This window comes from Papio anubis, chromosome 2 (genome assembly GCF_008728515.1).
Source record: "Papio anubis isolate 15944 chromosome 2, Panubis1.0, whole genome shotgun sequence".
Taxonomy (NCBI): domain Eukaryota; kingdom Metazoa; phylum Chordata; class Mammalia; order Primates; family Cercopithecidae; genus Papio; species Papio anubis.
Genome location: NC_044977.1, coordinates 179,335,921 through 179,349,189, shown reverse-complemented (window position 1 = coordinate 179,349,189; position 13,269 = coordinate 179,335,921). Strand labels below are relative to the sequence as shown.

General features: G+C 43.0%; 1 protein-coding gene across 4 annotated transcripts in view; it reads right to left on the bottom strand.

Annotated features, from left to right (window-relative positions):
- The window catches only part of FBXL2 (F-box and leucine rich repeat protein 2), a 145,685-nt gene extending 135,067 nt beyond the window's left edge, over positions 1–10,618 (bottom strand). For all 4 annotated transcript variants that reach the window (XR_644266.3, XR_644265.3, XR_004182325.1 and 1 more), the window contains exon 1: positions 10,524–10,618. Coding sequence is in view for 1 of the 4 variants with exons in the window: in XM_003895235.3 (XP_003895284.1) it covers positions 10,524–10,526 (3 nt within the window). In the remaining 3 variants the exon portion in view is untranslated. The remainder of the gene's footprint in view (positions 1–10,523) is intronic.
- Positions 10,619–13,269: the final 2,651 nt, after the last annotated feature.

The window sequence follows — 13,269 nt, the reverse complement described above, 5'->3', positions numbered from 1 at the left end:
AATGACAAAAAGACCAAAACTGTCTGTAAACCTTGAGTTTAAAAAAAATCACTTTAGGGTGGGAGGTTCCAAGAGGGCCGAATAGGAACAGCTCCAGTCTACAGCTCCCAGCGTGAGTGATGCAGAAGACAGGTGATTTCTGCATTTCCAACTGAGGTACTGGTTTCATCTCACTGGGGCTTGTCGGACAGTGGGTGCAGCCCACGGAGCAGGGTGGGGCATCACCTCACCCAGGAAGCACAGGGGGTTGGAGAATTCCCTTTCCTAGCCAAGGGGAGCCATGACAGATGGTACCTGGAAAATCGGGACACTCCCATGCTAATACTGAGCTTCTCCAACAGTCTTAGCAAATGGCACACCCGGATATTATATCCCACGCCTGGCTTGGAGGGTCCCATGCCCACAGAGCCTCGCTCACTGCTAGCACAACAGTCTGAGATCGAACCGCAAGGCAGCAGTGAAGCTGGGGGAGGGGCATCTGCCATTGCTGAGGCTTGAGTAGGTAAACAAAGCAGCCAGGAAGCTCGAACTGGGTGGAACCCACTGCAGATCAAGGAGGCCGGCCTGCCTCTGTAGACTCCACCTCTGGGGGCAGGGCATAGCTGAACAAAAGTCAGCAGAAACTTCTGCAGACTTAAATGTCCCTGTCTGACAGCTTTGAAGACAGCAGTGGTTCTCCCAGCACAGAGTTTGACATCTGAGAACAAACAGACTGCCTCAAGTGGGTCCCTGACCCCCGAGTAGCCTAACTGGGAGACACCTCCCAGTAGGGGCCGACTGACACCTCATACAGCCAGGTGCCCATCTGAGACGAAGCTTCCAGAGAAAGGATCAGGCAGCAACATTTGCCGTTCTGCAATATTTGCTGTTCTGCAGCCTCCGCTGGTGCTACCCAGGCAAACAGGTCTGGAGTGGACCCCCAGCAAACTCCAACAGACCTGCAGCTGAGTGAGGGTCCTCACTGTTAGAAGGAAAACTAACAAACAGAAAGGACAACCACACCAAAACCCCATCTGTACATCACCACCATCAAAGACCAAAGGTAGATAAAACCACAAAGATGGGGAGAAACCAGAGCAGAAAAGCTGAAAATTCTAAAAATCAGAGTGCCTCTTCTCCTCCAAAGGAACTCAGCTCCTTGCCAGCAATGGAACAAAGCTAGATTGAGAATGACTTTGAGGCAAGAAGTCTTCAGACAATTGGTAATAACAAACTTCTCTGAGCTAAAGGAGGATGTTCGAGCCCATCGCAAAGAAACTAAAAACCTTGAAAAAAGATTAGACGAATGGCTAACTAGAATAAACAGTGTAGAAAAGACCTTAATTGACCTGATGGATCTGAAAACCACAGCACAAGAACTACAGGACAAATGCACAAGCTTCAGTAGCTGATTTGATCAAGTGGAAGAAAGGGTATCAGTGATTGAAGATCAAATTAATGAAATGAAGCAAGAAGTTTAGAGAAAAAAGAGTAAAAGGAAATGAACAAAGCCTCCAAGAAATACGGGATTATGTGAAAAGACCAAATCTACGTCTGATTGGTGTACCTGAAAGTGACAGGGAGAATGGAACCAAGTTTGAAAACACTCTTCAGGATATTATCCAGGAGAACTTCCCCAACCTAGCGAGGCAGGCCAACATTCAAATTCAGGAAATACAGAGAACGCCAAAAAGATACTCCTCGAGAAGAGCAACTCCAAGACACATAATTGTCAGATTCACCAAAGTTGAAATGAAGGAAAAAATGCCAGAGAGAAAGGTCAGGTTACCCACAAAGGGAACCCCATCAAACTAACAGTGGATCTCTCTGCAGAAACTCTACAAGCCAGAAGATAGTGGGGGCCAATATTCAACATTCTTAAAGAAAAGAATTTTCAACCCAGAATTTCATATCCTGCCAAACTAAGCTTCATAAGTGAAGGAGAAACAAAATCCTTTACAGACGAGCAAATGCTGAGAGATTTTGTCACCACCAGGCCTGCCTTAGAAGAGCTCCTGAAGGAAGTACTAAACATGGAAAGGAAAAACTGGTACCAGCCACTGCAAAAAACATGCCAAATTGTAAAGACCATTGATGCTAGGAAGAAACTGCATTAACTAATGAGCAAAATAACCAGCTAACATCATAATGACACATCAAATTCACATATAACAATATTAACCTTAAATGTAAATGGGCTAAATGCTCCAATTAAAAGACACAGACTGGCAAATTGGATAAAGAGTCAAGACCCATCAGTGTGCTGTATTCAGGAGACCCATCTCACATGAAGAGACACACATAGGCTCAAAATACAGGGATGGAGGAAGATCTACCAAGCAAATGGAAAACAAAAAAAAGCAGGTGTTGCAATCCTATCTCTGATAAAACAGACTTTAAAGCAACAAAGATCAAAAGAGACAAAGAAGGTCATTACATAATGGTAAAGGGAACAACAATTCAACAAGAAGAGCTAACTATCGTAAATATATATGCACCCAATGCAGGAGCACCCAGATTCATAAAGCAAGTCCTTAGAGACCTACAAAGAGACTTTAACACTTCACTGTAAACATGAGACAGATCAACAAGACAGAACATTAACAAGGATATCCAGGAATTGAACTCAGCTCTGCACCAAGTGGACCTAATAGACATCTACAGAACTCTCCACCCCAAGTCAACAGAATATACATTCTTCTCAGCAGCACATTGCACTTATTCCAAAATTGACCACACAGTTGGAAGCACTCCTCAGCAAATGTAGGGAGACCCCCTGAAACTATTGCTGCGGAATAAAAGATGAAATGCTCCTGATTATTGTAAATACAAAATTGCATGCAGGATTGTGTAAAGACAATGCCAGGTTGGACTGCCAGAATGAGCCAACAGTGTGTGACGTGCTTCCTCCTGCAGAGAGCCCATGAATGGATGTGCAGTCAGGTAGGTTTCACATCACCAAGATTCCTATCCCAGAAAAGCAGATGTTCATAGCTCTGGGAATGGAATGCGACCCTTGTGGAGAGCCTATAAATGGACGCATGGGGGGGACACCTGTCCATGTGGATAAGATAGGGCTATAAACACCCTCATCTTGCCACAGCTCTTCTAGGCCTCTTTAGGGTTAAGGCATACTCCCTTCTGAGAATTTCTGGTCTAACCAGTTGTCTAGCTTCACGTCCTGTTACTATGGATTGTTTGTAACCAGCTTTTGCTGCAACGGTTACTGCTGATTAATATCTTGCTAATCATAGGTTATGGAACTACTGTGTTTCTGTTTTAAGGCTCTGTTAGAAATTACTGATGCACACAATATATTATAAATTCTTATCTCTGTATACTGTACTTCTGCATACAGATGTTATGTTAAAGAATTACTTCATCACCATGTGACCATCTCACCTCATAATCAAATTATCCTAAATCCCTCACTAACCTACCCCTGCCCTCAATAAACTTAATAATAAATGCTGGTATGTCCAGTGCATTGTTGGCACCACAGGACCAGAAGGTGGTGACCCCCCTGGACCCAGCTTTCACTATCTTGCGTGTGTGTATTATTTCTTGACCTGCTGATCCACCTGGGAACAAAGAGAGAGAGACCCGTTGCATTGTGGGCTGCTGGCCAGATCCCACAATAAGCAAATGTAAAAGAAGAGAAATTATAACAAACTGTCTCTGAGACCACAGGGCAATCAAACTAGAACTCAGGATTAAGAAACTCACTCAAAACTTCTCAACTACCTGGAAATTTAACAACCTGCTCCTGAATGACTACTGGGTATACAACAAAATGAAGGCAGAAATAAAGATGTTCCTTGAAACCAATGAGAACAAAGACACAACATACCAGAATCTCTGGAACACATTTAAAGCAGTGTGTAGAGGGAAATTTATAGCACTAAATGCCCACAAGAGAAAGCACGAAAGATCTAAAATTGACACCCTAACATCACAATTAAAGGAACTAGAGAAGCAAGAGCAAACACATTCAAAAGCTAGCAGAAGGCAAGAAATAACTAAGATCAGAGCAGAACTAAAGGAGAAAGAGACACAAAAAACCCTTCAAAAAATCAATAAATCCAGGAGGTTTTTGAAAAGATCAACAAAATTGATAGACTGCTAGCAAGACTAATAAAGAAGAATCAAATAGACGCAATAAAAAATAATAAAGGGGATATCACCACTGATCCCACAGAAATACAAACTAGCATCAGAGAATACTATAAACACCTCTACGCAAATAAACTAGAAAATCTAGAAGAAATGGATAAATTCCTGGACACATACACCCTCCCAAGACTAAACCAGAAAGAAATTGAAGCCCTGAATAAACCAATAACGGGCTCTGAAATTGAGGCAATAATTAACAGCCTACCAACCAAAAAAAGTCCTGGACCAGACAGATTCACAGCCGAATTCTACCAGAAGTACAAAGATGAGCTGGCACCACTCCTGAAACTATTCCAATCAATAGAAAAAGAGAGAATCCTCCCTAACTCATTTTATGAGGCCAGCATCATCCTGATACCAAAGCTTGGCAGAGACACTACAAAAAAAGAGAATTTAAACCAATATCCCTGATGAACATTGATGCAAAAATTCTCAATAAAATACTGGCAAACCGAATCCAGGAGCACAGCAAAAAGCTTATCCACCACGATCAAGTTGGCTTCATCCCTTCATCCCTGGGAACATGCTGGTTCAACATATGCAAATCAATAAATGTAATCCATCATATAAACAGAACCAATGACAAAAACCACATGATTACCTCAAAAGATGCAGGAAAAGGCCTTCGACAAAATTCAACAGCCCTTCTTGCTAAAAACTCTCAATAAACTAAGTATTGATGGGATGTATCTCAAAATAACAAGAGCAACTTATGACAAACCCACAGCCAATATCATACTGAATGGGCAAAAGCTGGAAGCATTCCCTTTGAAAAATGGCACAAGACAGGGATGCCCTCTCTCATCACTCTATACAACATACTGTTGGAAGTTCTGGCCAGGCAATCAGGCAGGAGAAAGAAATAAAGGGTATTCAATTAGTAAAAGAGGCAGTCAAATTGTCCCTGTTTGCAGATGACATGATTGTATATTTAGAAAACCCCATTGTCTCAGCCCAAGAGCTCCTTAAGCTGATAAGCAACTTCAGCAAAGTCTCAGGATACAAAATCAATGTGCAAAAATCACAAGCATTCCTACACACCAACAAAAGACAAACAGAGAGCCAAATCATGAGTGAACTCCCATTCACAACTGCTTCAAAGAAAATAAAATACCTAGGAATCCAACTTACAAGGGATGTGAAGGACCACTTCAAGGAGAACTACAAACAACTGCTCAACGAAATAAAAGAGGACAAAAACAAATGGAAGAACATTCCATGTTCATGGATAGGAAGAATCAATGTTGTGAAAATGGCCATACTGCCCAAGGTAATTTATAGATTCAGTGCCATCCCCATCAAGCTACCAATGACTTTCTTCACAGAACTGGAAAAAAAAAACTACTTTAAAGTCCATAGGGAACCAAAAAAGAGCCCCCATTGCCAGGGCAATCCTAAGCCAAAAGAACAAAGCTGGAGGCATCACACTACCTGACTTCAAACTATACTACAAGGCTACAGTAACCAACCAAAACAGCATGGTACTGGTACCAAAACAGAGATGTAGACCAAAGGAACAGAACAGAGCCCTCAGAAATAATACCACACATCTACAACCATCTGATCTTTGACAAACCTGACAAAAACAAGAAATGGGGAAAGGATTCCCTATTTAATAAATGGTGCTGGGAAAATTGGCTAGCCATATGCAGAAAGCTGAAACTGGATCCCTTCCTTACACCTTATACAAAAATTAATTCAAGATGGATTAAAGACTTCAATGTTAGACCTAAAGCCATAAAAACCCTAGAAGAAAACCTAAGCAATACCATTCCAGGACATAGGCATGGGCAAGGACTTCATAACTAAAACACCAAAAGCAATGGCAACAAAAGCCAAATTTGACAAATGGGATCTAATTAAACTAAAGAGCTTCTGCACAGCAAAAGAAACCACCATCACAGTGAACAGGCAACCTAAAGAATGGGAGAAAATTTTTACAATCTACCCATCTGACAAAGGGCTAATATCCAGAATCTACAAAGAACTTAAACAAATTTACAAGACAAAAATCAAATAATCCCATCAAAAAGTGGGCAAAGGATATGAACACTTCTCAAAAGAAGACATGTATGCAGCCAACAGACACATGAAAAAATGCTCATCGTCACTGGCCATCAGAGAAATGCAAATCAAAACCACAATGAGAAACCATCTCACACCAGTTAGAATGGCAATCATTAAAAAGTCAGGAAACAACAGATGCTGGAGAGGATGTGGAGAAACAGGAACACTTTTATACTGTTGGTGGGACTGTAAACTAGTTCAACCATTGTGGAAGACAGTGTGGCGATTCCTCAAGGATCTAGAACTAGAAATACCATTTGACCCAGCCATCCCATTACTGGGTATATAACCAAAGGATTATACATTATGCTGCTATAAAGACACATGCACACGTATGTTTATTGCAGCACTATTCACAATAGCAAAGACTTGGAATCAACCCAAATGTCCATCAGTGACAGACTGGATTAAGAAAATGTGGCACATATACACCATGGAATACTATGCAGCCATAAAAAAGGATGAGTTCGTGTCCTTTGTAGGGACATGGATGCAGCTGGAAACCATCATTCTCAGCAAACTAACGCAAGAACAGAAAACCAAACACCGCATGTTCTCACGCATAGGTGGGAACTGAACAATGAGAACACTTGGACACAGGGTGGGGTGCATCACACACCAGGGCCTGTCATGGGGTGAAGAGATGGGGGAGGGATAGCATTAGGAGATATACCTAATGTAAATGACAAGTTAACGGGTACAGCACACCAACATGGCACATGTATACATATGTAACAAACCTGCCCGTTGTGCACATGTACCCTAGAACTTAAAGTATAATAAAAATAAAATTAAATGAAAAAATTTTAAAAAGTCACTTTAATGTGCAAAACTATTTTTGCAGTGTTTCCCTCCATCTTCTGCTTCCCAATACCTGTGATGTCTTGACCACAAATACAGAAAGAGAAGTGTCAACATAGGAAAGTCCAAATGAACAAATTAAACTGGAAAATTATATGATAAAATATTATTTATTTCCAAAAAATAAATCTGCTTTACATGATAAAGTGTTAAACAGTAACAAAAACTTGACAAGTCATATATATCGCAACAGATTTTGTTCCATATGAATTAAAATTTAAACAATTATTAAATGCCCTTTTTTCTTTTTTTGGATACAGGGCGTTGCTCTGTTGCCCAGGCTGGAGTGCAACGGTGTGAACACAACTCAGCACAGCCTTGATCTCCTGGACTCAAGGGATCCTTCCACCTCAGCCACCCAAATAGCTGGGACCACAGGCGTGCACCGCCATGCCTGGCTAATTTTTCAAATTTTTAGTAGAGATGGGTCTCACCATGTTGCCCAGGCTGGTCTTGAACTCCAGCACTCAAGCAATCCTCCACCTCAGCCTCCCAAAGTGCTGGGATTACAGGTGTGAGCCACTGAGCCCAGCCTTGAAGTCTTTTCATAATGACTGTAGAATATGAAACTAAAATCTAAAAATTAGGAAAATCTCAGAGAATACATTTTTAAAAAACACTGTTACATCCTCCACATCCAAAAGGCTTTATGTAAAACACTTGTCTTTGTGATTCACACAAAAAGCGGATGCCAATTCCTTAACTGAACTGATGTGACAGGAGAAACTCAATGCTAGTATAGCCGTGAGTAAGAACGCTAATCTAATTCATATCTTTATTAATTCCTTCTCATTTCAACTTTGTGAAAGAAGGAAAGAAGAAAGGGGAGAGAAGGGTAGGCATGCCTACCCTGTTCTGTAATATCTAACCCAGTGCTAGAAACAACAAAACACAAGTCATTTATAAGTGTTCAAAAACCTTAAAGTCCTAATAAGAAAGAAAACTAATTTCCTAAAATATATATGAGGAAACATATAAAGATACACTATACATTACAGTACAATCCATAAACAGGTTGAGAGAAACTGCCGGGTTTTAAACGTGGCTCAGTTTATCAGTGGGGTGACCTAGGCAAGTTACTTTACCTATCTGTGCCTCAATTTCCTCATCTCTAAAATAGAATAAAGGTATCTTCATCACAAGGTTGTTGTGACCATTTAAGACTCTTAGAAAAATTTCTACTGCCTCTATAGTAATAATGATGTACATATGTACACAATGTTAGCTGTCATTATTACAGAGTAGAAATAAATGGCTTAATTGAAGAAATTTTCATTGAGAAATAGTCCCAAAATTAATGTGCCAAGTCATTTATATCAATGGCTGAAGTTTTATATTTAGATTCAAGCAGTTAAGGAAGTGCAATGTGATTTAGAATACAGTTCTGGGGGCCAGGCGTGGTGGCTCACGCCTGTAATTCCAGCACTTTGGGAGGTCAAAGCGGGAGGATCACAAGGTCAAGAAATTGAGAGCATCCTGGCCAACATGGTGAAACCCCATCTCTACTAAAAATACAAAAATTAGCTGGGCGTGGTGGCACACGCCTCTTGTCCCAGCTACTCAGGAGGCTGAGGCAGGAGAATTGCCTGAACCCGGGAGGCAGAGGTTGAAGGGAGCTGAGATCGCACCACTGCACTCCAGCCTGGAGACAGAACGAGACTCCGTCTCAAAGAAAAAAAGAATACAGTTTTGGGGATGACATATACATGCAGCCGCTTCATCCCTCTCCCTCCTGCACCAACCATTCCCCACTTCCATGGAAGCCCAGGCACCTTATCAATTAAGTTCCTATGAGTTAAATTCTTAATGCTTAAAGACATACAAAAAGCAAAGCATTATAAGTTCAGCAAAGCAACCACTAATACAAAACTACAGTAAATGCTTTTATTTTAAAGTAAAACTCTAAAATTCACAATAGCGAATGAAGGTGGGCTGTGGGTCAGAATGAAAGAAGTGGAAGAAGTAAAAATAAAGGAAAATGGATGAGAGGAGGAATATGAGACTTCAGAGAGCTGTGAAAATTTAATTCCTGGATATTCCTTCTCCTTGCTACAATTGTTACAGTTTTCTCACGTATAACATGTAACAGTAAATTACTGCAATATTTGAAACACTTATATCTTTGTAAAATTCGCTTTCTGAAACTCTTGCCAGCTCCATTAATTTGTCACTTAAAAAGCAATTCGCAATTTAAAAAAGAAACATATACAAAATAAAGGCATTACATGGTACTGTGATTTGTGGGTGATATTCTTCTCCTGCCAGCAATAATGCCACACACTTGGAAGTTGCTTTTCCAGAGTCAATGAGAGACACCATCCACCTCCTACCACCACCCCTCTCCTTGGTTATTAAGGAAAAAAACTGAGCCAGCCAGGATTCCTAATGATAGTTTTTTCTTCACGAGGCCAGCTGGCACTTGGGGAGCACCCTGCATTCTCAGCTCATCAGCACTTCCACTAAACTCCTGCAGATAAGAAGAAAATCTCCACTTAATCACCCATGGTTAAAACAAAAACCTGTTTCTAAAAACTAGCTATTTCCCTATTACCTGCACCTACCCCCATACCTCCTCAAGTATTCTATACCAAGGGTGTGTCCCCAAGCAAGGAGTCTAGCTCCTCTCTTTTCTTACACCCCATGAAGGCCTCTGGAGAACCATACCTTCGGTTGGCAATTCTCTGAACTTGTCTATTCAAGCCAGCACCTCCGACGAGTGAAACCGAGTCACGTTTTTAAAACGAGCTTAAAGGGGGACAGGTGTTATGCCCACGCCGTCTGAAGTTAACTAATAAAGGTAATGATTTAAGACGTTTACAATGTACTAATTATGAATTAATTAAATCCCTCAGTGAGGGTGCGGCACTCAGGAAAAAACCCTCCAGCTTAATGCCCCCTATTTTTTAAAAAGGAGGGGAGGGAGCTCTAAAATCAAAAATGTTAATTTCCACGTGCTAAAAAACCTATCAGAATGATGATTTTGAAAGGAAGATCTATGTCGTATATTAGTTATATATAATTGCATATAAACAAAACTGGAGGCACATAGACTGCTTTGGTGTAAATATAAATACATATGATATTCATATGTATGATTTTTTGTTTAACCACACCCTCCTTGGGTGGCTTCCCAGGCTCTCTCGGGCCAAACAGCGTCACGTCGTCCGGCGGCCCACTGGGTGGGGGTCCGGGCTGTCACCCAGACTCCAGCGGCAGGGAACGCTGCATCGCGGTCGCCCCCCGGCAGGCGGGCGCTCTGAATCCCCCAGGTTATCCCTCCCCGGGCCCGCCCAGCCCTGCCCTGCCCAGCAGCCTCGCAGGCCGCGGCCCGGCCTCTCCACGACCCCAGCGCCGCCCGCCCGACCCTAGCGGGCGGTGGCTTGGGGACCCAGCCCGGTAGGGGTAGGGCGGGGCGGCTGGGCAGACGCGGGTCCCAGACTCACCATGGCCGAAGAGCCGCGAGCGAGCCCACAGCTCGAAGTCACACGGCGCCGGCGACGCCCGTTGTCCTGGTGACGCCAGCCAGGCGCCCCGCCCCGTCCCCAAGGTGGGCTCGGAGGCGGCCATTGGTGGCCGGCGAGCACGTGACCCGCAGGGGCGGTGCCCTTTGGACCGCCCACCCCTCGCCCCCGGCCCTGGAGCGGGGCCTCTTCGCCTCTCCCACTTTGTATCTGGTACATCCTCTCAGCCTGATCACCTTGATGACCCTCACCTGACAGATTACCCAGCCGCAGACTGCCCAGCTGAAAGAGACCATGGATTTTTTTTTAATTTAAAAAAACGTTATACAGGTAATGCATGATTATTGAAAACATTTTAAATTACCAATAACAAGAATTTAAAAGGATAAAACCACAGTCATCCCAGCACCTGAAGTAGCCACTGCTCAGATTCCATTCTATCTGTTTCAAGCTTCCAGTGAGATGTTATAACATACTGTATTCTTAAAAATGGTGGCAAACCATAGGTAACTGTTTTATAATCTACTTTTTTAGATTAAAAATGATTATCTTGGGGCCGGGCGCGGTGGCTCACGCCTGTAATCCCAGCACTTTGGAAGGCCGAGGTGAGCGGATCACGAGGTCAGGAGATCAAAACCATCCTGGCTAACACGGTGAAACCCCGTCTCTACTAAAAATACAAAAAATTAGCCAGGCATGGTGGGGGATGCCTGTGGTCCCAGCTACTCGGGAGACTGAGGCAGGAGAATGGTGTGAACCCGGGAGGCAGAGTTTGCAGTGAGCCGGAATTGCACCACTGCACTCCAGCCTGGGCAACAGAGCAAGACTCCATCTCAAAAAAAAAAAAAAAATTATCTTTGCATGCCACTTCATGGAATAGCATTCTATGCATGTTATCTAATTCATTAAATCAACTGGCAGTTTCTTGAATGTTTTTAATATGGTTGAAGGGAACTCTAGACATCCTCAAATCCAGCCCATTAACTCTATGAAGAAGGACCCAGTGCGATGGTTGACACCTGTAATCCCAGCACTTTGGGAGGCCGAAGCAGGAGGATTGCTTGAGGCCAGGAGTTTGAGACCTGCCAGGGCAACATAGCAAGACCCTGACTCTACAAAAAAGAAAAAAAAAAAGAAAAAGAAGGAAAAAAATAAAAGAATGTGCTTGGTGTGTTAGAAGCAGAAAAAAACCTGACAAAATAAAAACAACAACAACAAAAATAAAGTTACCAAAAAAAGAAAGAGAATTTTAAAACGTAAAAAAAAAAGAATCTGTGAAGAAGAATCATATTCAACAGCTGACCTGACACCCCCCCCCCCCCACCCCCGGAGTGCCTAATAGACATCACAGTGTAATATGGCCCAAATAAACCCCTTGATCCAAGTTTCTTACTCCCCAGTCTTCTCAAAGCAAAAGTCCCTACTATCCCCTTGATTGTTAAGACAAAAACCTAGAAATTGTCCCTGATTCCTCTGTTTTCTCACACTTCACTTCCAGTCCATTATCACATATTCTTGACTCCACCTTAAATTCTCAATCTATCCACTCTACAACATCTCCACTTCACAGCCACTATCGTCTCACCCCGATTCATCTCCACATGTGCTACGATTTGAATGTTTGTGTCCCCTTCAAACTTTGTGTGAAAACGTATCAAATGTGACAGTTTTAGAAAGAGGGCCTCAAGGTGGGGAGTAGGCCGTCAGAGCTCTGTCCTCATGAATGGGATTAATGCCCTTATAAGAGAACTTGAGGGAATGAATTCAGCCCCTTTTTGCCTTCTCATCCCTTCTGCCATGTGAGGACACAGCAATCCCCTCCAGAGGATGCAGCGACAAGACACCGTCTCAGAAGCAGAGCAGCCCTCACCAGACACCAAACCGGCCAGCACCTTGATCTTAGACTTCCCAGCCTCCAGAACTGTGAAACATGAATTTCTATTGTTTATAAATTACACAGTCCTGTGGTGTTTTGTTATAGCAGCACAAGTGAACTGTGATCCCATGTCTTCCCTCCTGCATCCTATACAACAGCAACATTTTCAGTGGCTTCTCATGGCACTTGGAAAAAAATACAGGCTGGGCAACGTGGCTCACTACACATGTAATCCCAGCACTTTGGGAGGCCGAGGTGGGAGGATCACCTGAGGTCAGAAGTTCAGGACCAGCTCACAACATAGTGAAACCCTTGCCCCTACTAAAACACAAAATTAGGCCAGGTGTGGTGGCAGGCACCTGTAGTCCCAGCTACTTGGGAGGCTGAGGCAGAAGAATGGCTTGAACTTGGGAGGCAGAGGTTGCAGTGAGCAGAGATCGTGCCACTGCACTCCAGCCTGGGCAACAGAACAAGACTCTGTTTCCAAAAAAAAAAAAAAAAAAGAAAGACAAAAGAAAAAGAAAAAAACACAAATGCTTTCCATGGTCTACCAAAATGGTGCACGATGGAGGCCTTGCCCACTGCACCAACTCCATCTCCTGTCACTCTTCCCTCATTCACGCCATACTAGCCACACTTTTATGTCCCGAGGTTCCTCAAACATGTCAAATACTTTTGTACTTAAAAGCCTCAATAGGCCGGGCGCGGTGGCTCAAGCCTGTAATCCCAGCACTTTGGGAGGCCGAGACGGGCGAATCACGAGGTCAGGAGATCGAGACCATCCTGGCTAACCCGGTAAAACCCCGTCTCTACTAAAAAATACAAAAAACTAGCCGGGCGAGGTGGTGGGCA